The 25,150-nt window shown below is 46.7% G+C and overlaps 1 protein-coding gene across 1 annotated transcript in view; it reads right to left on the reverse strand.

Annotated features, from left to right (window-relative positions):
* Window positions 1-25,150, reverse strand: part of SMG6 (SMG6 nonsense mediated mRNA decay factor) — a 234,938-nt gene that overhangs the window by 111,595 nt on the left and 98,193 nt on the right. Inside the window, exons 11-13 of the mRNA XM_027130542.1 lie at window positions 24,856-24,972; window positions 16,277-16,445; window positions 4,014-4,215 (exon numbers count right to left, since the gene is read on the reverse strand). Of these exons, the coding sequence (XP_026986343.1) occupies window positions 4,014-4,215; window positions 16,277-16,445; window positions 24,856-24,972 (488 nt within the window). The remainder of the gene's footprint in view (window positions 1-4,013; window positions 4,216-16,276; window positions 16,446-24,855; window positions 24,973-25,150) is intronic.

Consider the following 25,150-nt stretch of genomic DNA (forward strand, 5'->3'; position numbering starts at 1 on the left):
CCGTTCATAAGAACATGATGTTCTGAAGTCATACAGACAAGGATTCTAATCCTGTATTTCCTCACTTAGCTACATAACCTTGGATAAGCTACTTAACCTCTGAATTTAGGTGCCGAGCAGGCACTCAACGAACCTAAGATCACTTTCTCCTAGTTGGCTCTAATTTTCAACATCTGTGATGTTTCCCTCTAAATGCAACCAGCTCCACTCTATTGCTTTTACCCTAATCTGTACTCTTTATCTTACTTTTGGATAATCCCAACAGCAACCTGTTTTCTCACCTCTTACTCATCCCATACCTGGGTTTTCTACCATGGTTTGTTTCTTTCAGGCAGAATATTAATCCTGTAAGATGTTCAGTAAATCAGAAAGATCAAGGGTGAAGCAAGTTTGGGAAAGATAGCAAAGGGTATCCCCCTCGCAATGTACACCACATTAAAACTCCAAGAAGTCTTTCAGTAATGGATTCTGTCTAATATTGTGTTACCCTAACTTACATGATTGTGAAACTCTTTTGTTTCACCTAACTATTAAGAACCTATAAAACTAGAGTTTCAGGGAACATGCTTGGGAAATACAGTGATAGGTTAATGCCAAATCAGTGCTCCTTGAGCAATGCCTTCATTGGGAAACTACCAACTCCACAAAATTTCAAGAGTTCCTCCTATAGGTTCAAATTAACTTAGGTTGCTTCTCACATCTTTGTATATGCCGTAAGTTGTCTCCCAAACTAGGAGGGTGTTTGCCTTGTATGTCTGGATTTCTCCTGTGTGTGCAGGTGTGTAATACAGGCCGCTCAGTGAATGCCTGTTGAGTGAGCACCCAGGCTGGACCAAACATGGTGACTAATCTCCACCAGCAGTGAAACGGCTCGTGTTGCTGCTACAGAGTCTTTGAGATACTTTACGTTTCTTAGTAGTGAACACTAGAAGCTGGAGAAGATGTCTATCTTCTTCAGATATCTAAAAGGTCAAGAGTTCCTAAAAAGTCCCTCTGGACACATCCATACTAATCTTCCAGGTCAACCATGGAGATGTTTCCTATGTTTCCATCATCCTTCACTCCTCTCTTGAGCCTCAGTTGTCTCTTTTATAAAATGAAGGTACAAATACCTACTTGGCAGGCATATTATGAGGACTTAATGAAATACTGGACAGAATTACCTCGTCCTGGGACTGATACATGCTAGATATTCAAGAGGTGTTAGTTTTCTCTGCCATGGAGAATAAAGCAGAGAAAAAGGAAAAGGAAGGCATGTAACATCTTATATAGGGTAGCCAGGGAAGACCTCTCCAACAAGGTGGCATTGAGAAGGCAGTGAGAGTGCCACACAGGTATCTGGGGACGGGGTGTTCCAGGTTAAGAGGAAAGCAAGTACAAAGACCCTGAGGCACGAGCGTGTGGCTTGTCTGAGGAACAGCAAGGGCGCCTATGTGACTAGGGCATACTGGGCACAAGGAAAGCAGCAGGAGCTGGATCAGACCGTGAACAAAGAAGTTGTTGGTGTTTTAAAAAGATCATTCCAGTGGCTGTGTTGAAAACAGACTGGAGAGTAGGAGGAGGGAGGAATAAGAGGAACCAGTCAGAAGGCATTTTGTTGAATTGAACTAGGGTGTAGTGGTAAGAAAGAGTTGCATTTGCGTTTATTTTGAGGGTAAGGAAGAGCTGGATTGCTGACGGATTAGTTATGGAGGTGTGAGAAGAAGAGAGGAGCCAAGAATAACCCCAAGAATTTTGACATGAGCACCCCCAAAGTCAAAGCTGCCATTTACTGAGATGGGAAGACTGAAGAAAGACCATGTTTGGGGGAGATGTTGTGTTGGGCACACCTATTTCACAGTCCTTGAAGTGGAGACCCCCCTTAGTCTCAAAGAGCTGTGACTGCCCCGGGCAGCCTGTGATTCACGACCACAGGCTGAGGGCACGGATCACCGGCTCTGTGTTCTTCTTGCCAGGTCGCGTATTGTATCTACCATATACTGTACCATACACATGTATCATACGCTGACACTAAAGCTGGGAGAGCTGATGAGAAAACAGGGCTGAGCAAGTCGAAAGCTGGACAGGACTCCTTCCTTGTTCTGCACTGAAAGACAGCTGACCCACTCACCAACTCCCAAAAGCACCCTCCAGTGTCAAGACCACCCTGTGATCACAGAAAAACAGTATGTACTAGGATTCCCCTGGCCCAAGCCATGGCTACCCAGTTTCTCTTCCAACTCTTCTAACCGAACATCTTCCACAAATTCTGAACTTCGTTAGCTGTCCTCTGCCTCACACACTACAACTCCCCATTATTATTCCCTTCTGAGACTAGAAGAGCAGGATTTTATTCCAACTTTTCATTGGAAAAGCATAAAATGAGTACTCCTTTTGAGAGACAAAGGTTCTCACATTCCCAATATTAGCCATTAAATGTACCCAAAGAGTATGAGCTTTTGATATGTCAATGTCTAGAACCTTTATCTACATATAGAAATGTAACCATAGGGAATATATGAAAAAAATTCTGCTATAAGGAATCACCTGTTTATAGTAGTTCAAAAATTCAGGACAGTCCCTTGGTTCAATAAAGCAAAGACTGGTTAAAGAAATCTTGGCACAGAAAAGAATACTAAGTGATCATCAAAAATGATTCCAAATAAGAATACATTAAAAGATACTACATGAAAAAAGCAAATTATAAATAACATGTATAATATGACCCCCAGTTTTTTTGTTAAAAAAAAAGTGTGTGTTTATACCATAAGTTAAATATGATCGTATATAATTAGCAAAAATAACAGTTGTGTTACCAGTTGGTGGAACGATTGTGGATACGTTTTTCTTCTTTTTACTTGTCTACAAGGAACATAGATTCTTTTTTCACTAAGAATGAGTTAAAAAAATTTTATATTCAACATAAAATCTCTCATATTTGTAGTTTATGCTCAGAATTTAGTTTTTACTATCTGACATTAAAAAAAACAAAAAACAGGGGACTTCCCTGGTGGTCCAGTGGTTGGGATGCTGCGCTTCCAATGCAGGGGGCGCAGGTTTGAACCCTGGTTGGGGAACTAAGATCCCACATGCCACATGGCCAAAAAAATAAAAAAATAAGAAAAAACAAAAAACAACTACCTACACTTCTATACATACTTCATCTAGGTCAAAAGACTTTCTTCTGCGAAGCCACTTGTGGACTCTCCACCAAAAGGCTCTCCCCTAGGGGATGTGATGCTAACAACTCCACAGAGGGGTCAGTCACTGAGTTCCCCTGCTCAGCACAGGAGACCCTGCTCCCAGGGTCTGTGGGCACGACTTCCCCAGCCCAGCAACCGCTGCACAGGAACGTGAAGCAGAATGGACTGCTCTACTCTCCACACCTGGCCACAGACCCAACTGTTAAGCAGAGACTACGAGCTCCACAGTCCCCACCAGGGCAACAGGCAATGGGCTTTGTTTTCTATAAACAGACAGACGAGGAAAAAGTTCAGGTTAAAACACAGTCCTCGGAGGAAGAAAAATAGAAACCAGGCAGCGGGGAATGCTTCATACTCCTAAAAGCTTTTTTTGTAAGTTAACACATGGTGTCTGCTTCTCTCTAGTCACCTATTTATCACTCTCCTCCTCAGAGAAGGGAAAAAGCCCTGGCTGTTTTCCTAGTGCAGAGTTTTGTGGCTGGGGGGAAGGATGAAAGGGGGGAGGAAGGAGGGTGCTTTAAGCATGATGCAAACCATTTGGAGCTGAGTGAGAGCACTGCCAACACAAGCTGCACTATTTAAACAAGTGAGGAAATGATCGTATATACAACATGCCAGTGAGCGCACACACACACCAAAGGAAGTCGAGAGGGCTTTTTTTTTCAGGACGCGGAGCTGGATGTCAGCGGCTAAAAGGTCGATATTTTCCCTTAACACCCTTCTCAATGACTTAATCATGTTCCGTTTGCACAGAAAACTTCCCAAGAATAAAAAGGTCTGGAGAATTAAGAGGAGGGGTGAATGGGGAGGGATGTTTGGCCTGGGGCTGACCTTATCCGAGGTTTTCTCCACGTAGCAGGGGTCCTGAGGGGCAGCCAGCAAGGGTACAAAGCCCGAGAGAAGCCGATCCTCTTCCAGGATAAGGAGGGTGAGGTCATCGTCCGGGTCCTTGTACAGTGGCACCTCAGACTGATTCACTGCAGTCAGTATGTTACAGAAATCAGCCAGCATCGACCAGACATCCACAGCAACCCTGTGAGAAAGATGGTAAGAAAAGGAGAGCAGCTCTAAAGAGGGACCAGTTAAAGTATTCTGAGCACTTGCGGGCAGGGAGGTACTCGTGGCACTATGCTGTCTGCGGCTGGCATCTGTCAGGAAATCTAACCCCAAACGCTAGGATACAAAATTGCGCCCGTGGCAGTAATCTGGTGGGTGTGTGTCCATCTATGCAAAGTTGAAATTGATTAGGGGGAGTTTTTAATCCTAACCAGAAAGGAAAAAGAACTTAAGAGAATCAGTTGCCTAATGCAGGTCCTGTCACCTTTCCAGACAGTGTGCCTGAGACACTTATTCAAACACTCAAGACAACCAGTGCCTGAGGCAGCTCCCAGAATTCCCCTACTCCTGTCCAGCCAAGTATATGCCACACAGACAGCAACACAGTGCCAATCTCCCCTCTTCCCACACAGCCAGAGGGGCCAGTTACACCAGGCAAAGAGTCATGTGGTTATTACCTCCCACCCCAGTCCCCTACAATGCTTTAGAAATCTCTTCCTACATATAAGTAGGAAAACAATCAAACACACCCACCAAAAACCACATTCCTGGCCTGCCAAGATCTTCCCAGGAGGGTAAGGCTTCCCATGCATTTCGGCCGACAAACCAGTATCAGTGCTGCCTTGGCCATCCCTCTCCCTCTCCTCTCCCTCACCTGTGGAAGGTTAGCTATAGGGTGACCAGCTGTTCTGGTTTGCCTGGGATTTGTCCCAATGTTAGCACCCAAAGTCGCATGTCACCAGAAACCCCTCAGTCCTGGGCAAACTGGGATGGCTGCTCATTCCTAATTGCACATCACCGAGTCCTGGTTGAACCTAACACATCTTGAAAATCCAAAGTCTAGCTCTCCTCATTTCAAACTCCAGGGCAGAATGAGAAAAAGAAGGTTCATTTCTCCGTCACCATCATTTGTCAAACATCTACTGTGGTTCATATCCCTGCTTTGATGGGTGCTAACGATCCTGAAGAGCTTTCGTTTTTGTCTGCACAGGACGCAGCTCAAATAGCCAAACTGCAGTCAGAGCCAGGGCTTGCCAAATCCATAGGCCCTGGGCTGTACAAGACTTGGCTCCCTTTTCCAGAAGACGGCCTTAACCAGGGACTCTGGAACAGGCAATGCCCTGTGGATGCTAAGCTGTACTCTAGAAGGAGTGAGCTGCATAGAAGAACAAAGAAAAGCTTTACAGTTACGCTCAAGAGGTGGAGCGGCAAGAGGCAAGAAGCGAAGAGAGCTGTGAGAGCGAGCCACATCCTGGAATCTTCCCAGAGGAGTTACTGCGCATGAGCCAGATCTGCTAGGGAGGGGCCTCAGACCCAAGCAATGTGTTTCTCCTGGAGACTGGGAGCCTTTGGGAGATGGCAGAGAAGAGGGCATTCAAGGGACAGGGCACTGAAGGTGATGCTGGGGGTGAAAGTGCGACAGAGGTGTGGGGACTCCTTGACTGGCTCCAGGTGGAAGGAGGCTGCCCTGGTTTATTTACTGTAATCACTGCACTAGGAAAAGGCAATGAAATGAAACATCTTGTTTTCAAGAGTGTCCTGGGAACCAGGCGGAACACAGCTCCATTAATCATACGACGGCACATAATCAACACACATGTACTGCACAAGTAACTCGCCTCACAGGCTTTGCCCAGGAAGAAGAACATGTTTGGGAAGCATCACCGGAGGGGACACGAGTTTTCTAAAGCCTCTCCCTGCACAGACACCGACAACCAGGCTCATTCACAAAGCTCCATCTTTTGGCCCGGCTGAGCTTGGCTGTCAGAAATGTTTAAATATGGAAAAAAATAAACAGTTGCAACACGTTTTAGTGCAGAGATCTGCCTGAGCCCCTTTGTGATGTAATGGGAAACGCAGCATTCAGGCTACCAGCTGTAGAATAAACAGAACTTCGAGGGTTAAAAGGAACTGAACTTTCCACGACCCCATCTGCAGAGAAGAAAATAATAAGAGGAATGATGCACTGCCCCACAGCTCTGATAGTTTATCCTCCGGTCCCGGCTGCAGAGACAAGCACCGGATGTGATAGGGCTGCTCAGGGCCGCCTCCGAGGTTAGCGCTGCCCATGGGAGACGCACAGGGAGGCTCTTCCAGCTCCCCGCTTCCTCCCCCAGTGCCCTGCTGGCCACTTGAGCCCACTGCCTGAGTCTGCTCCCACAGCGCTGGTGAGCTCTGGCCAACAGGCACTGCTCCGCTGCAGAGCAGCAATTTGGAAAATAAACAGGAAAGACGACAGTGAGAAGGAAGAAGGTGAAAAGTCTCCCAGCTGAATTCTTGGCTTGGGGGCCTCGGTTGGTGCTGTGCAGGTCAAGGCTGCTTCAGGACGTAGATGGGGGTGGGGGGTGAGGGCAGCAGCATCTCCAGCCGGGGAGAGGCAGCAGAAAATTACCCACGGCTGCCACAATGGGAGGCCCCACATCCCTCTCTCATCCTCCCACCCCTACCATCTTGGATCCAAGACGAAGGAATATGTGGTACCATGTGGTTCTCATTACCATGCTCCCTGTCCCCTAAGGCTCAGATAAACCAAAACTGACTCCTCCCAGCGGCTGCTGGCCACTACTAGGGACCCCTGCCCACATCTGCCTTTTGCCCATTACCACCCACCTTGTGCCAAAACCTTAAGACTCACTGCAAAAATGAAGCGGATGAGTGTTCCTACCCTAGTATTGATTTGTAAGATAGCAGCTGATGCCAAAAGACATAGGAAGTATCCTGAGTTCCCAACTCAGAAATGTAAAGTGGCCCAAGGGCCAAGCTAGACTGAGCAGAACCAAGGGAATACACAAAATGCTCCGATGAAGGGTCGTTTCTGCCCTGATCCCGTCAGACTGGTGTGTGATTCTGAGTGGCCACTTTCTTCTGGTATTGCAGTGGGACGGCCCCCGATCACTTCACATATCATCAGTTCTCTCCTCTCTCACTGAGCACCACGAACATGAACACAGCTGACTGGACACCCAGGGACCATACGGTGACCCCCACAGAGGGTGGGGCAGAGGGGAGTGTCAGGAAACTAATACTAAAAGGAAGAGGTACTCTGAAAAACTAGGTGAGATGTCTGAACTCAGAAGTTAAGATATTTGCAGAAGTATGAGGCGATTCCTGGAAGCTGGGCAACATCACCTCAGCTTACCCCAATCAGGCCTCTGGGCTGAGAGGTCAGTTCCATGGGTGAACACAGGGTTTCCTGTCTGAGAAGGGGAAAAGTTCGCCTTTTCCTGCTCTAGTCCTCACCCCAGCTGGGAGTGCCTTCCAACCTTCACCCCAATCTAGTCCTTGGATTCTAAGGATTCAAGGTTGGCCTGGGCCAAGGAGCCCAAAGTCGAATTCTGGTGGCCGAGAGGAACTTTAAACAGCTCCCAATCTTCTAGAAATGCCTGGGAAATGACTCCCCAAGAGTTTTCAGACATTCTCAAGCCACTTTGGTTCTAAATGGACCCTCTAGGGTGCTATAGGCTTGGGCAAGTCCCTCTGGCTTGTTGTGGTCCCAACTCATACTTTGGGAAAGCTCCCAGAGTCCAAAAAAATCCCACCAAACAGACACAAGGCAGCCAGAGAACATGAAACTGCATCCAATGAGTCTGTTCATGGCTCTCAGAATGGTGGCAAGGGAGCCTCTCATGCAGCTGTGATGTGACTAGTGGGCAGGGATCAGCAGTGGTAGGGTGACCCGGTGGCCCAACCCCACAGAACACACCACACACCAGGAAAGCAGACCTCTGGCTGGAGTCTGAACACCAGGTCCTAGCTTGGGACAGACCAGCAGTGGCTAGTTATAGGTATGCACTCAGGACCAAGGCTCACCCACTTCCCCACAGACATGCATTCACTTACTCCACCAGGAAAGGGAAAAAATAAGAGTTAATTTACTTTTTATTGCCTCAGAATTCCAAGGTTTAATGTAGCTGTCAGTTTGAGTGCAGTGCAGCTGCCGGCGGATACAATGCAGCCCAGGCCAGCCCAGGTGACTAGGGAAACACATTTCACAGAAATGCACCAATATACACACTGTTGGCTGGTTGTTTGAGGGGATATTGACTTGGGGAATCAGCTTAAACCTTCAGGCTGGGGTTAGTTCTGCAAACAGCATTAGAAAAGCAGCTTCAGTCCAAGGAACTGAGAAGTCCTGATCTCAGGTGGACCAGTGGGTTTCTGTGTTTCTATCATTTTGGAGTTTTCTCATACGATCTGTTACTTAACTACGTCATGCTCGGAAAGATTAAGGTGTGAGATATGCGAGGCAAGTTATACCACAACAACCTATCTCTTTCCTAGAACTCAGAAAGAAAGGCAGATCTGCCAGCTTTATAGGGAAGAGGTCAAGAATGAACTTTTCTGCAAACTCCATCCGAGGACGGGACTGAAGGAGGAAGACAGTTTGGAGAATGGAGTACTAAGGCCCGACCAGGGCTCAGGCCATCCTTCTGGCAAGTCTAAGGAGGACTAGGCCTCACACACCCCTTCGTATTTTTACTGGGGGAACAGGCTGACTGGTGATTAATATCAAGTACAATGACCCCATGTTACAAGCCTGCAGGGGCCTGTGGAGGTGGCCATTTCCTGTGTAATACCAGCTTGTTTAAACACTAACATTCAAACTCCACAGCTGCAGAACAAACCCGGAAAGAGGTGAGTGAGAAGAAGCCCTGCATTGTGTTTTGGAGCTACGGAAGATCAGAGAAGTAGTACAGATGGGAAACGAGTTGGGTCTTTTGGTTTCTGGAGTGAGACGCTCTGGAAATACAGCTAAGATGGCATAGCAACTAGGCACAAAGAAACTGAAAAAGAGAAAGTCCATGAACTATAAACACAAAAGGGGAAAGGCAAAAGGCCACAGCAAGAGAAATATTCTTAAGATATGTAATATCCTCTTTTTAAAACCTGTTTGCCTATGGACAATCATATTATAGCCCACAACTCTTCACGTGGGGTTCAATGGCCAACATGAGACCACTGCTGCCCTGGAGGACTTCCCACCCAACTGGACAAAACTGCAGGAAGTGAGCAGGTAATAACAGAAATGGACCTGAATCCAACAAGTCTGGTAGAGTCAAAAGAATAGTACCTGGGTTTGAAATAGCTTAGTAAGCTCCTTGGAAAGCCAGGATGTCATGCCAACTCTGTTCTCAGTAGGCCGAGGATCTGGTTCTGGTATCGGGGCTAGGCAGCTCAACAGAATGGGGCAGAGACTGGGGGAGGGTAGGAGGAGAACTATGCAGCTCTCTCTGAGATTTAGGAACTACAGTGTATTTTCCAGATGCTACCATGATATAAACCGGAGACAAAGTTATCAGGGATCACTATTCTAGGAGTTAAGACATGGGCAGCAAGATACCATCCTCCAAGAATAATAGCTGCTTATTAGGTGACGGCTAAAAAATACAAGACTCAGTTAAAGAAGATCCTTTCTGCCTTCCTAATTTATACAAACAAGTCAACTTGGGCCCTTGGAAGAGTGCCCAACCTAAATTAATTCTGCCCAATAGGGCAAAATCAATCTGCAGCTCAGTCACCCTGCACTACTCGAAGAACACAAACTTCATGTTCTAAGCAGTGCAGCTGGAGCCCTATGGCCAACAACAGGTCACGGTAACCTTATTCCAGGATTTCTCAAGTACCTCTAACTGTGCCTCCCTCAACCTCTCTCTAGGTCAGTGCCTATTTGACTTCAGTTCTCCCAAGCTACACTCAGATGTATAGCCTCTGTCGCATCACTGTGGTGTGTTAAACCCATCAGCACTGTGTGTTTGGGAAAGAGCAGCCCCCAGGGGACCTTGACATCGCCACGGCATGAGTGGAGCCCTCGGCGGCCTCCCTGGTGCGGATTCTCACGGTTCCTGCCTCTCTAAATTTTTAGCTGTAACCACTCCAACACGTCTTCTTAGTTTAGCACACACTGGACCCAAATAACCTCAGCCCAGAGCTGGAAAGTACTCTCCCTGGGGTCAGCGGCTGTACCCTGCTGGGGTCAGACTGGAGCCTTGGGCCAACACCCCTTCCTCTCACAAGAAGTCCTGTGGGAGGAGTGGGGAGGGGACAGCGGCTCCTGCCGTGGGAGAGATCACGTGTGCCCCACACTCAGCACTTGGAGGAAGAGGAACCCCCTGGTGCCAGGCTATAGTGCTGACGCCCCAACCCGGAGCCAGGGAGACTGGGTGGGGAGCCAGGGTAGCAAAGGGGCTTCCCACAGTCACCACCACTTCCTTCAGGGAAGTGCTGATGGACTATTACTTAGTGACCTCCCAAAATGCCCTTCTGGGAAGACGTATTAAGCGTCCTTGAAGGGGTGCCGATTAGACTTGGGATTAGTTCTTATTTCAGAACTGCCCTATGAGGGCGAGTGAATGAGCTGCTTTTAACTCAAGAATTTCTGTCTCGTCTACAGGGTCAACACGTGTAGGCTCCCTGCGGAAATGAGCTTACTGCATCCTCCCTCCATATCCCCATGTCTCCCTGTGTGACGGCACCTCAGAGGGCTCCCTACGAGCCCTTTCCAGCATGCTCTGTAGACTATACAAGACAAGCCATGGAAAAGCAGCAAGTCCAGGAATTTCTGGAGTTTTTTTTTTTTTAACAGTGCTCCAATCCAACAGTGTGATAAATGCATCCGAGCTACAATTAGGAAGATATATAGCATCAGAATGCGAAGGTCTGGGCAGCCTGGTGAAACGCGGGCTCTCCAGAGCCCCAGCTATGTTTCCCATTATGTAACCCTGGTCATGGGCAGACAGCCAGACTCCAAATGAAAAAGAGACTCTGGCTTGGCACCGGTTCTATTTTCCTATCCTCATTCGGGGTCAGCGCAGTGTCATACAGCTGCAGAGAAAGCTCTGGGGATTAAACCTGGGAAAGCCTCCAAGACCAGGACCTGGGTTCAAGTACCAGCTGAAAGCAATAAACCAACTGCCACAGCTGGGCTAGGTTTGGATGTTCTCAAAGTCCCCTGACTCTTTCACTTACTGAGAACTAGAGATCAAGATGAGGGAAGATTTGGCTTCAGCAGAGACTATGCAATGAGGTAGGTTGTCCCACTGCCCCAGCCTTGCCAAAGGTCCTGGGGTGCAAGGGGGCTATGCTTAGGCTCGTGGAAGCCTGTTGCTCTGCTCCTCTCCACCACCTGACATTCACAGCTTGCCTCATGCTCACTTGGTAAAGCGGGGAGTAGCTGCCCCTCCCCTCTAACAAGAGGCCTGGCACAGAAACTGTGCTCCCCACTCCACCCCCACCCCCATAAGTACACGGCCCCTCCAAACACTGTGGTCTGTTCTAACCAGACCAAAGCACTCTACACTGCCTTTTACAGTGGCTCGAGGCACCTTTCCACACCCTGCTACAATCCTCTGCACCAAAATCTCCTGGGATATAAAGCCATCCTATTACGACTCCTGACAGATACAAATGGGAAGTCAACGCACTTCCGTGCTGACTCCAGCACACACACCTACTAAGTGCCACTGCTGTGGGAAGGCACAAACAGCCCTGAAATCCTGCCCTTGTCACTCTGCAGTGTCAGTGAAGTTCTGTCATCATCATTCTAAGTGGTCCATATGTGCCTAAGTGGCTACTGCCTAGGAAAAGTAAACTTGACCAGAAAGAAGAGGAATACGGGCAAAGGGGAGAGAACCAAGGAGACTACTGATGCGCTTTAGAATGCCCCTGAAAAAGTGGAGGTGCTTCGAAATGACTAACTGTGCAAGGAGAGATGGTAACACAATGAAAGACAGAAAGAGAATGAAGGGAGCAAGATTAAACAAGGGTCCAAATGTGTCAAGGAGACAATTTGGGAGTAGGGAATTTCTGGAGGAGAAGCAAGCTACAATGTAGGCTATCTGGTCACCTTATCGTAGGATCAGTCAGGAATCTGTCTTTGCAGAGAACAAATGCAGGCGAAGACCAATGAAAACATGCAAAGGAGAGGCGTTAAGTGGAAGCCATTTCCTTCCTACTCTCTTGAGAGCATTCCTAAACCCTCCAAAATGAAGAGCAGCACAAGGACCTTAAGAGTGTCAGAGGGATGACTGTTCTGACATCTACAGAACTGTCTGGAGTATGTTATTCCCTACGGCCTTAAAAGAAAAGGCTCCACAGTATGGAAGATCAGTGGGTATACGATGTCACTTTGAAACCTACAGAAGAACCACCTACCGTACCTTGCCAATCTCTCAACCACAGCATTCACTCGGTGAGTGTTAGGCAGTTACGTGAGAAACTAGAAAGAAGGGAGGTAAATTCTTATTCCACTTTCCACTGCTTGGATCTGAAGGCTATGAGGTGGGATGACCCTCAGTGGTGGTCAGACCAGGTTTGTTCTGTCCAACAGTGGCACCAGCCCTCAAACCACCATGCCTTGTGGTCAGGCCCCAGGATGGCAGAGCCCCCCCTTTATACTTAAACTTGCATTCCAGAGACAACCAGCCGCTGATCCTGATTGCAAAGGGAGGCAGTGCAGGAGGGGACTCCATTTTCTACCACACTGACTTCTCTAGCCTAAACTGGACTCATCAAAAAGTAAGTTACAGCTACAGGAACTTGTTTACTAAGCAATCAGATTCAACATATCATTTGGTCAGATTTGCTATCCTTGTGCAGAAAAGTCTGAAAAGACTAAGCAAATTTGATTCGAGTGTCCCAACCCCCTCTGCCTTTCTGTAGCCTTGGAGGTGAAGCCCAGCTGGGGATGGATGTAACTTGGACCACGTGCCCAGCTGCAGATTGAGCCCTTGCCCAAAGATGGGCAGCAGCTCGCATGAGCCGGCAATGGGCCATTTGCTCCAGCATCCACAGAGAAAACAGATTCAGCACCTCAAGCAAATGAAGCCCAGCACTTCCTGTGTGAGGTTTCCATTTCCTCAGCCAAACAAAAGCCAAAGGGAGCAGGAGAGGGAGGAGGGATAAAGGGAGACAGGTCGCAGAAGAGAGTTAGCAGGCCTGATGGCCAGGATATGGGCAAACAGGGGCTGGGCGGACCATATCTAAGGTTGTGAGGTGGGGTGACCCAGAAGGCCCAAGCTCCAGGGACAGATGGTCTGCCTCCCCACCCCCCGAGAGGAAGGGAGGAACACTCCGTGACCCCTGCACATGCTCAGAAGCAGTGGCTTCAGATACTTGGAGAGCAGAGCCCTTCCTTGTCAGTTTCTTTCCAAAACTGCAAATTGCCTAGTCGGCATCTTAGATTAAGGGTCTGAAAACTTTGAGGCTGTACATGTTAACTCTTCAGTGAACACTGCTGGCAAACAGCTGCCCCCTAGCCAGCAGATTGGTCTGTTCCTTTGTGTGTCCACAGCTCCCCAGCTCAAGCTCAACCCTGGCTCACGCGGCCTCAGCCTGGAGTGCATTTTGAAACCTAGAAGCGTTCACAGGAAAGCTGCAAAGATTTGTTTGATGCTGTGAGCATCACTCACATGGGTACAGAGCTAGAGCTGCCTGGGGAGGGCAGGCTTAATGGTCAAGGGGTGCTTCCTGGGGTGAGGAGCAAGGAAGAAATGGGACGAAGGAAATGCAGGAAAGAGTCAGACTATATAGTCCACACAGAAGGGTCTAACTGCTGGCCAGAAATCTCTGCTGCAGTCTTCCCTCTGTGGGTCACCCATGAGTCTGGAAGACTCACATGGCTGGTCCCCAGCCCAGAGAAGCACCCCTCCCCACTCCCTAGAAATGCCACTGGCACCATCCTAGGTATCCATCCTCCAACGTCCACTATTTTCCCCCTCCCAGGGAAGAGCACTGGAGAAGAATGATGAGATGCTGGGTGTGGATGCTTGTTCCCAAACACACATATATACACCCAACACAGAGCCTGAAGGAACCCTGAGTGCACTACACCTGCCAGAGACAATACAGCAGATGGGGGAGGGAGGAATGGAGGGAGGGGAGAAAGGGAGAAGGAAAAGCTAAACAGAGAGAAAGAGAGACAGACACCAAGGGAGAGACAGATAGGAAGAGAGAAAGAGTAAGAGAGAGGGAGGGAGAGAGATGGACGGTCAACAGAGTTGACCAGAAACAGGCACCTATGTGCACACACATTGGGACACTCTTACGCAAACACAAACACACACACAGTGACCCTAACGTACAGAAGAACAAGACACATAGGAACATGGATATAGATGAGGAGCTGGCAAACATTTTCTATAATGGGATAGAGAGTAAATAGTTCTGGCTCTGCAGACCATACGGTCTCTGTCACAACTACTCACCTCCACGGCTGCAGTGTGAAAGCAGCCATAGACAAGTGTAAGCAAACAAGCACGGCTGGGTTCCAGCACAACTTCACGGACACTGAAACGGGACTTCCATACACTTTTCACAAGTCATGAAGTCTTACTCTTTTTATTTTATTTTTTCAACCATTTAAAAATGTAAACCATTCTGAGCTCATGGGCCATAGCTTGCTGACCCCTGAAACAGATACACAGACAGCAGAGAGAGACAAACAGAGTCAAGCAAAGAGGCAGGCAGGGACAAGCCAAGACAAGCTGAGACAGGCAGGAGGGACAGGCAGAGGCAGGCAGGGAGACACAGGCGAGGCAGCCCCTGTATCCACATATACAGAAATCCCCTGCCCCAACAGAGAGACCTAGACTGACACACAGAGACATACTCACAGACAAATATGGACACGGACACAGGCAGTCCTGGGCACAGACATTCAGGAACATATACAAACACTCCCACAGGACACAGCCACACGCAGAGAGACATGGACAGGACCGAAGCAGACATGGACTGACATGGCCCAAGAATCAGACATAGACATATATATGAACACACAGACATGGAGACAGACACACAGTGAAAGAGATTCCTCACGGGGACACAGGAACCCTGTAAAGAGATCCACACACCAGGATAGACAGAGACGCAGACACAGATATGGACACAGCACATGGACCCACATACATAGACAGACATGGAAAGGCACATCAAAAGAGCCTTCGATAGGGCTTCCCTGGTGGCGCAGTGGTTGAGAGTCCGCCTGCCGATGCAGGGGGACACGGGTTCGTGCCCCGGTCTGGGAAGATCCCACATGCCGCGGAGCGGCTGGGCCCGTGAGCCATGGCCGCTGAGCCTGCGCGTCTGGAGCCTGTGCTCCGCAACGGGAGAGGCCACAGCAGTGAGAGGCCCGCGTACCGCAAAAAAAAAAAAAAAAGAGCCTTCAATAGACAAATCGCCGGGGACGGACACACACACACACACACACACACACACACACTCTCACACTCACACTCACACTCAGACACAAACAACCAGACACACATAGACAACCAGACCCAAACAGGCACACGCAGATCTACAACTCACACATCGCTACAAACACAAGAAATAGCCCTACCTGGCTGCACAGCAACGTGAATGTACCATGCCACTGACTGTATGCTTAAAAATGGTTAAGATGGCAAACTTTGCCACATATATATATTTTACCACATGTCATATGGACAAACAAAAAGATCTACAGAGAAACACCCAGCAGACACACATACTCCCCAGACCAACACATCCCACATCAACACAAAGAGACAGGGAGAGGGGGCGGGATGTGCTGTGGGGACAGGGACGAAGTGAGTGGGAGAGAGGGGTGCATGCCCTCACCATTCCCCACATACTACAACGTCGTGAGAGGAAGGCAAGGAGACAGAGTGCGCAGGACAGCACGAGAAGCAGCAAGAGCCTGAGAGATGCACAGAGATAGACTGAAAGGGAGAGAAAGAAACAAAGTCTCTCACACACACTGACTGACACCCACCCAGACTCAGCAGGCAGCTGCCGAGACGGTGAGTATGAACGGTTCGCAGTAAAAATTAGCAAGATCGAGGGGAAGGAACGAAACAGAGCAAGCTATGGTGTGAGAGAAAGAGAGACTGAGAGGAGGAGCAACAGGCTGGAGAACAGGCAGAAACAACCCAATACGTCAGAGGACGAGGAGGGCGTCAGGGAAGGGGAAACCCCAAGTTCAAATGAAGAGGGAAGACAGACACAAGCGGGCTGCGGGATGGGGGCTGTGGGCACACGGGTGGGCAAGGCTGACTCACTGTGAGGGCAGATCCAGGGATGTGGGCGGAGGATTCCAGGTGTCTGGATAGCCGAGCATCCAGTCCGACCAGACTTTCACACTGGGGAGCAGTTCCTTCAGGTCGGGGACGAAGGAAGACACCTTGATGTCATCTTGATCCTCCTCCTCCTCAGGAGAGGACAGCTGAGCTGCAGAGGCAAAGGGTGAGAACTGGGCCTAGGCCTGCTGCGGCCCCCGAGTGAGGCCTGGGGCACTGGGTCGGCAGCAAGCTCTTAGGGAAGGGAGGCCAAGTCCACAGGAGAGCTGGGCCCAGAGGCGAAGAGCAAGTGCCAGCAACTGAGAGGATTCCGCAAAGCAGGACAGAGAGAGAACCAGGGCACCGGGTCCGCCCTGCAGACAGCTGTCTCTGCTCCACCTGTGGCCTGGCTGTAGCTGCTACCCTGGCCTCCAGCCCCTGCCCCCACTCACTCTTAGCCTCCCTCCAGCACAGTCCTGAGATGGCACCAGGGTTCATGCCCAAACTGTACGACCTGAATTTGATGGTGAGGATGTATCAGAGAAACCCAAATTTTAGGGCGTTCTACAAAGTAAATCTCCTCTACACTTCAAAAATGTTAAGACCATGAAGGACAAAGGAAGACAGAAAAACCATTCCAGATTGCAGGAGACTAAAGAGACATGACATCTAAATGCAAAGTGTGATCTTGGAATGGATCCTAGACCAGAAAGAAACTTTTTTCTTCAAATTCTTTTTGGGACAACTGGTACAAACTCAATAAGGCCTGTAGATTCAATAATAGTACTGTATCAATGCTGGCTTCCTGATTGTGATAAGAGTACTGTGATATAAGAGAATGTCCTCATGGCTAGGAAATACACAGTCAAGTATTTGGGGAGAAAAAGCTACCATGTCCGTAACTTACAATCAAATGGTTCATAAAAAAAAAAATAACAGGGACTTCCCTGGTGGCACAGTGGTTAAGATTCCACCTGCCAATGCAGGGGACACGGGTTCGAGCCCTGGTCCGGGAAGATCCCACATGCCGCGGAGCAACTAAGCCCGTGTGCCACAACTACTGAGCCAGCCCTCCAGAGCCCGTGAGCCACAACTACTGAGCCTGCATGCTGCAACTACTAAAGCCCACACACCTAGAGCCCGTGCTCTGCAACAAGAAGCCCGTGCACCACAACAAAGAGTAGCCCCCGTTCGCCACAACTAGACAAAGCCCACGCACAGCAACAAAGATCCAACACAGCCAAAAATAAAATTAAATAAATAAATTTTAAAAATAAATAACAATAACCATTAGGTATAGGTGTGTGTGTGGAAAGAGAGAGAACTTAAAGCAAATATGGTAAAATGTTATCAATTAGGGAATCTGGGTGAAGGGTATGTAAGAGAGCTGTTAGTATTATTCTTGCAACTCTTCTATAAATTTGAAATTGTTTCCAAATAGTTACCCCTACCGTCCCTCCAAAAAACGGGCAGTCCCGGAGGCTAGAGGCATTCACAAAAGCTGATGCGGGGTTCAAGACGGCAGGGTAGAAGGACGTGCACTCACCCCCTCTGGCAAGAGCACCGGAATCACAACTAACTGCTGAACAATCATCAACAGGAAGACACTGGAACTCACCAAAAAAGATACCCCACATCCAAAGACAAAGGAGAAGCCGAAATGAGATGGTAGGAGGGGCACAATCACAATAAAATCAAATCCCATAACGGTTGGGCGGGTGACTCACAAACTGGAGAACACTTATACCACAGAAGTCCACCCACTGGAGTGAAGGTTCTGAGCCCCACGTCAGGCTTCCCAACCTGGGGGTCTGGCAACGGGAGAAGGAATTCCTAGAGAATGAGATTTTGAAGGCTAGTGGGATTTGACTGCAGGACTTCTACAGAACTGGGGGAAACAGAGACTCCACTCTTGGAGGGCACCCACAAAGTAGTGTGTGCATAGGGACCCAGGGGAAGGAGCAGTGACCCCATAGGAGACTGAACCAGACCTACCTGCCTGTGTTGGAGGATCTCCTGCAGAGGCGGGGGTGGGGGGGGTGGCTCACCGTGGGGACAAGGACACTGGCAGCAGAAGTTCTTCTGGGAAGTACTCCTTGGTTGAGCCCTCCCAGAGTCCGCCATTAGCCCCACCAAAGAGCCGTTAGGCTCCAGTGCTGGGTAGCCTCAGGCCAAACAACCAACAGGGAGGGAACCCAGCCCCACCCATCAGCAGACAAGCGGATTAAAGTTTTACTGAGCTCTGCCCACCAGAGCAACAGACAGCTCTACCCACCACCAGTGCCCCCCATCAGGAAGCTTGCACAAGCCTCTTAGATAGCCTCATCCAACAGAGGGCAGACAGCAGAAGCAAGAACTACAATCCTGCAGCCTGTGGAACAAAAACCACATTCACAGAAAGATAGACAAGATGAAAAGGCAGAGGGCTATGTACCAGATGAAGGAACAAGATAAAACCCCAGAAAAACAACTACATGAAGTGGAGATAGGCAACCTTCCAGAAAAAGAATAATGACAGTGAAGATGATCCAGGACCTCAGAAAAAGAATGGAGGCAAAGATCAAGAAGATGCAAGAAATGAAGACCTAGAAGAATTAAAGAACAAACAAACAGAGATGAACAATACAATAACTGAAATGAAAAATACACCAGAAGGCATCAATAGCAGAATAACTGAGGCAGAAGAACGGATAAGTGACCTGGAAGACAGAATGGTGGAATTCACTGCTGCAGAACAGAATAAAGAAAAAAGAATGAAAAGAAATGAAGACAGCCTAAGAGACCTCTGGGACAACATTAAATGCAACAACATTCACATTATAGGGGTCCCAGAAGGAGAAGAGGGAGAGAAAGGACCCAAGAAAATATTTGAAGAGATTATAGTCGAAAACTTCGCTAACATGGGAAAGGAAATAGCCACCCAAGTCCAGGAAGCGCAGAGTACCAGGCAGGATAAACCCAAGGAGAAACACGCCGAGACACATAGTAATCAAATTGACAAAAAATAAAGACAAAGAAAAATTATTGAAAGCAACAAGGGAAAAACGACAAATAACACACAAGGGAACTCCCATAAGGTTAACAGCTGATTTCTCAGCAGAAACTCTACAAGCCAGAAGGGAGTGGCATGATATACTTAAAGTGATGAAAGGGAAGAACCTACAACCAAGATTACTCTACCTGGCAAGGATCTCATTCAGATTCAATGGAGAAATCAAAAGCTTTACAGACAAGCAAAAGCTACGAGAATTCAGCACCACCAAACCAGCTCTACAACAAATGCTAAAGGAACTTCTCTAAGTGGGAAACACAAGAGAAGGAAAGGACCAACAAAAACAAATGCATAACAATGAAGAAAATGGTAATAGGAACATACATATTGATAATTACCTCAAACGTGAATGGATTAAATGCTCCAACCGAAAGACACAGGCTCGCTGAATGGACACAAAAACAAGACCCATATATATGCTGTCTACAAGAGGCCCACTTCACACCTAGGGACATGTACAGACTGGAAGTGAGGGGATGGAAAAAGATATTCCGTGCAAATGGAAATCAAAAGGAAGCTGAAGTAGCAAGACTCGTATCAGATAAAATAGACTTTAAAATAAAGAATGTTACAAGAGACAAGAAGGACACTACATAATGATCAAGGGATCAATCCAAGAAGAAGATATAACAATTATAAAAATACATGCACCTAACATAGGAGCACCTCAATACATAAGGCAGCTGCTAACAGCTATAAAAGAGGAAATCAACACTAACACAATAATAGTGGGAGACTTTAACACCTCACTTACACCAATGGACAGATCATCTAGACAGAAAATTAATAAGGGAACACAAGTTTTAAATGACACAATAAACTAGATAGATTTAATAGATATTTATAGGACATTCCATCCAAAAACAGCAGATTACACTTTCTTCTCTAGTGCACACAGAACATTCTCCAGGATAGATCACATCTTGGGTCATAAATCAAGCCTCGGTAAATTTAAGAAAACTGAAATCGTATCAAGTATCTTTTCCGACCACAATGCTATCAGGTTAAAAATCAATTACAGGGAAAAAAACATAAAAAACACAAACACATTGAGGCTAAACAATACGTTACTAAATAACCAAGAGATCACTGAAAAAATCAGAGGAAATCAAAAAATACCTAGAGAGAAATTACAACAAAAACATGACAATCCAAAACCTATGGGATGTAGCAAAAGCAGTTCTAAGAGGGAAGTTTATACCAATACAAGCCTACCTCAAGAAACAAGAAAAATCTCAAATGAACCATCTAACCTTACATCTAAAGGAACTGGAGAAAGAAGAACAAACAAAACCCGAAGTTAGTAGAAGGAAAGAAATCATAAAGATCAGAACAGAGATAAATGAAATAGAAACAAAGAAAACAATAGCAGACATCAATAAAACTAAAAGCTGGTACTTTGAGAAGATAAACAAAATTGACAAACCTTCAGCCACACTCATCAAGAAAAAGAGGGAGAGGACTCAAATCAATAAAACTAGAAATGAAAAAGGAGAAGTTACAACAGACACCACAGAAATACAAAGCATCATAAGAGACTACTACAAGCAATGCTATGCCAGTGAAATGGACAACCTGGAAGAAATGGACAAATTCTTAGAAAGGTATAAAGTTCCAAGACTGAACCAGGAAGAAATAGAAAATATGAACAGACCAATCACAAGTAATGAAATTGAAACTGTGATTAAAAATCTTCCAACAAACAAAAGTCCAGGACTAGATGGCTTCACAGGTGAATTCCATCAAACATTTAGAGAAGAGCTAACACAGATATTTCTCAAACTCTTCCAAAAAATTGCAGAGCAAGGAACACTCCCAAACTCATTCTACGAGGCCACCATCACCCTGATACCAAAACCAGACAAAGATACTATAAAAATAGAAATTACAGATCACTGATGAATATAGGTGCAGAAATCCTCAACAAAATACTAGCAAACAGAATCCAACAACACATTCAAAGGATCATACACCATGATCAAGTGGGATTTATCTCAGGGATGCAAGGATTCTTCAATATATGCAAAACAATCAGTGTGATACACCATATTAACAAATTGAAGAATAAAAACCATATGGTCATCTCAATAGATGTAGAAAAAGCTTTTGACAAAATTCAATACCCATTTATGATAAAAACTCTCCAGAAGGTGGGCACAGAGGGAACCTACCTCAACATAATAAAGGCCATATACGACAAACCCACAGCAAACATCATCCTCTGTGGTGAAAAACTGAAAGCATTTCCTCTAAGATCAGGAACAAGACAAGGATGTCCACTCTCACCACTCTTATTCAACATAGTTTTGGAAGTCCTAGCCACAGCAATCAGAGAGGAAAAAGAAATAAAAGGAATACAAATTGGAAAAGAGTAGTGAAACTGTCACTGTTTGCAGATGACATGATACTATACATAGAAAATCCTAAAGATGCCACCAGAAAACTACTAGAGCTAATCAATGAATTTGGTAAGGTTGCAGGATATAAAATTAATGCACAGAAATCTCTTGCATTCCTATACACCAACAATGAAAGATCAGAAAGAGAAATTAAGGAAACAATCCCATTCACCATTGCAATAAAAAGAATAAAATACCTAGGAATAAACCTACCTGAGGAGGTAAAAGACCTGTACTCAGAAAACTATAAGACACTGATGAAAGAAATCAAAGATGATACAAACAAATGGAGAGATATACCATGTTCTTGGATTTTAAGAATCAATATTGTGAAAATGACTATGCTACCCAAAGCAATCTACAGATTCAATGCAATCCCTATCACACTACCAGTGGCATTTTTTACAGAACTAGAACAAGAAATCTTAAAATTTGTATGGAGACACAAAAGACCCCAAATAGCCAAAGCAGTCTTCAGGGAAAAAAACGGACCTGGAGGAATCAGACTGCCTGACTCCAGACTATACTACAAAGCTACAGTAATCAAGACAATATGGTACTGGCACAAAAACAGAAATATAGATCAATGGAACAGGATAGAAAGCCCAGAGATAAACCCACCTATGGTCAACTAGCACCTATGGTCAACTAATCTATGACAAAGGAGACAAGGATATACAGTGGAGAAAAGACCGTTTCTTCAATAAGTGGTGCTGGGAAAACTGGACAGCTCCATGTAAAAGAATGAAATTAGAACACTCCCTAACACCATACACAAAAATAAACTCAAAATGGATTAGAGACCTAAATGTAAGACCGGACACTATAAAACTCTTCTTAGAGGAAAACACAGGAAGAACACTCTTGGACATAAATCACAGCAAGATCTTTTTTGATCCACCTCCTAGAGTAATGGAAATAAAAACAAAAATAAACAAATGGGACCTAATGAAACTTAAAAGCTTTTGCAAAGCAAAGGAAACTACAAACAAGACAAAAAGACAACACTCAGTATGGGAGAAAATATTTGCAAACGAATCAACGGACAAAGGATTAATCTCCAAAATATATAAACAGCTCATGCAGCTCAATATTAAAAAAACAAACAACCCAATCAAAAAATGGGCAGAAGACCTAAGTAGACATTTCTCCAAAGAAGACATACAGATGGCCAAGAAGCACATGAAAAGCTGCTCAACATCACTAATTATTACAGAAATGCAAATCAAAACTACAATGAGGTATCACCTCACACCAGTTAGAATGGGCATCATCATAAAATCTACAAACAACAAATGCTGGAGAGAGTGTGGAGAAAAGGGAACCCTCTTGCATTGCTGGTGGGAATGTAAATTGATACAGCCACTATGGAGAACAGTATGGAGGTTCCTTAAAAAACTAAAAATAGGGCTTCCCTGGTGGCGCGGTGGTTGAGAGTCCGCCTGCCGATGCAGGGGACGCAGGTTCATGCCCCGGTCCGGGAAGATCCCACATGCCGCGGAGCGGCTGGGCCCGTGAGCCATGGCCGCTGAGCCTGCGCATCCGGAGCTTGTGCTCTGCAACGGGAGAGGCCGCAGCGGTGAGAGGCCCGCGTACCGCAAAAAAAGAAAAAAAAAAAAAGAACTAAAAATAGAATTACCATATGACCCAGCAATCCCACTACTGGGCATATTCCCAGAGAAAACCATAATTCAAAAAGACACATGCGGGCTTCCCTGGTGGTGCAGTGGTTAAGAATCTGCCTGTCAATGCAAGGGACACGGGTTCGAGCCCCGGCCCGGGAAGATCCCACATGCTGCGGAGCAACTAAGCCTGTGCACCACAACTACTGAGCCTGAGCTCTAGAGCCCACGTGCCACAACTACTGAAGCCTGCGCGCCTAGAGCCCATGCTCCGCAACAAGAGAAGCCACAACGAGGAGTCGGCGCACCACAACAAAGGGTAGCCCCCGCTCAGCGCAACTAGAGAAAGCCTGTGCACAGCAACGAAGATGCAACACAGCCAAAAGCCAAAAATAAAATAAATAATTTATACATATAAAAAAAAGAGACACATGCACCCCAGTGTTCATTGCAGCACTATTGACAATAGCCAGGACATGGAAGCAATCTAAATGCCCATCGACAGACGAATGGATAAAGAAGATGTGGTACATATATACAATGGAATATTACTGAGCCATAAAAAGGAACGAAATTGGGTCATTTGTAGAGACCTGGATGGATGTAGAGGCTGTCATACAGAGTGAAGTAAGTCAGAAAGAGAAAAACAAATATCGTGTATTAACGCATATATGTGGAACCTAGAAAAATGGTACAGATGAACCAGTTTGCAGGGCAGAAATAGACACACAGAGGTACAGAACAAACATATGGACACCAAGGCGGAAAGTGGAGGTGGGGGTGGTGGTGGTGGTGGGATGAATTGGGAGATTGGGATTGACATGTATACACTGATGTGTATAAAATGGATAACTAATAAGAACCTGCTGTATAAAAAAATTAATTAGATTAAATTTAAAAATTAAAAAAAAAAAAGCTGATGTGGCAGGGGAACAACAGACGGGCCTCACCACTCATCAAAACTAATCCAGAAGCTGAAAGAAAGGTACGCCCTTCAGACCTACCTTACACGGCTCAGCAATCAGGCTTGGAATTCTAAGGGCAGCCTTAACGGATAAGGGGACACTGCTCAAAGGGCTAAAAGAACCCCTGCTCTGGTCCAGTGAGTCTACCGAGATGGCTGGTCCACAGTGGTTATAGCCCCCACCAGGTATCTGACAAACAGGGACATACAGATAGAGGGGAAAACCAAAACATGGATTATGAACACCAAGGGAAACTCATTTTTCTTTCTTTTTTTTTTTTAAGTTGCAGGAACATGCAGTAGTTCAGAGGTACATTGAAAATTCTAACTATTAAAGGTGAAAAGAGAGAGAGGAGGAAAGAGGGCTCCTCTCCTTTCTACAAGGAGGAAAGAGAGCCATAGAGGAAATGGGACTAGTTAGGTGGGCAAAAGGAAGCCTGCAGTAGAGGGAGAAGACGCAGAGAAAGCAGTGTGGCATTTTGAGCTTGTCTGGGCAGGACCCAGGAGCTGGGACGTCCACCAGTCAGGGCCCCTCATCTGCTTACCTTTGGCTGATTCCTTCAGTAAGTCGGTGCAGCGCTGCACCAGGAGAGAAAACATGGCCAGGCCCAGGGCTGCGGCTTGCTCCTGGATCACAGAGCGACACTCCTCCGAGAAGCAGTCTGAGCAGGAGCAAAGGGAAGTCCATCAGTATCCTGGGGGCCAAGGGCTCCTCTTCCCTACCTTACTAGGTGCAAGTCCTTGCTTGTATCACCGAGCTCCTTGCCCTTCATCTAAGACTGGTGTTGTAATATTCCCTCTCTCAAAGGGTAGTCGAAAGGCTAAATAAAGTAATGCACG

The sequence above is a fragment of the Aethalodelphis obliquidens genome, unplaced genomic scaffold, assembly GCF_003676395.1.
Source record: "Aethalodelphis obliquidens isolate GAN/ISIS:26980383/991018 unplaced genomic scaffold, ASM367639v1 scaffold38, whole genome shotgun sequence".
Classification (NCBI taxonomy): Eukaryota; Metazoa; Chordata; class Mammalia; order Artiodactyla; family Delphinidae; genus Aethalodelphis; species Aethalodelphis obliquidens.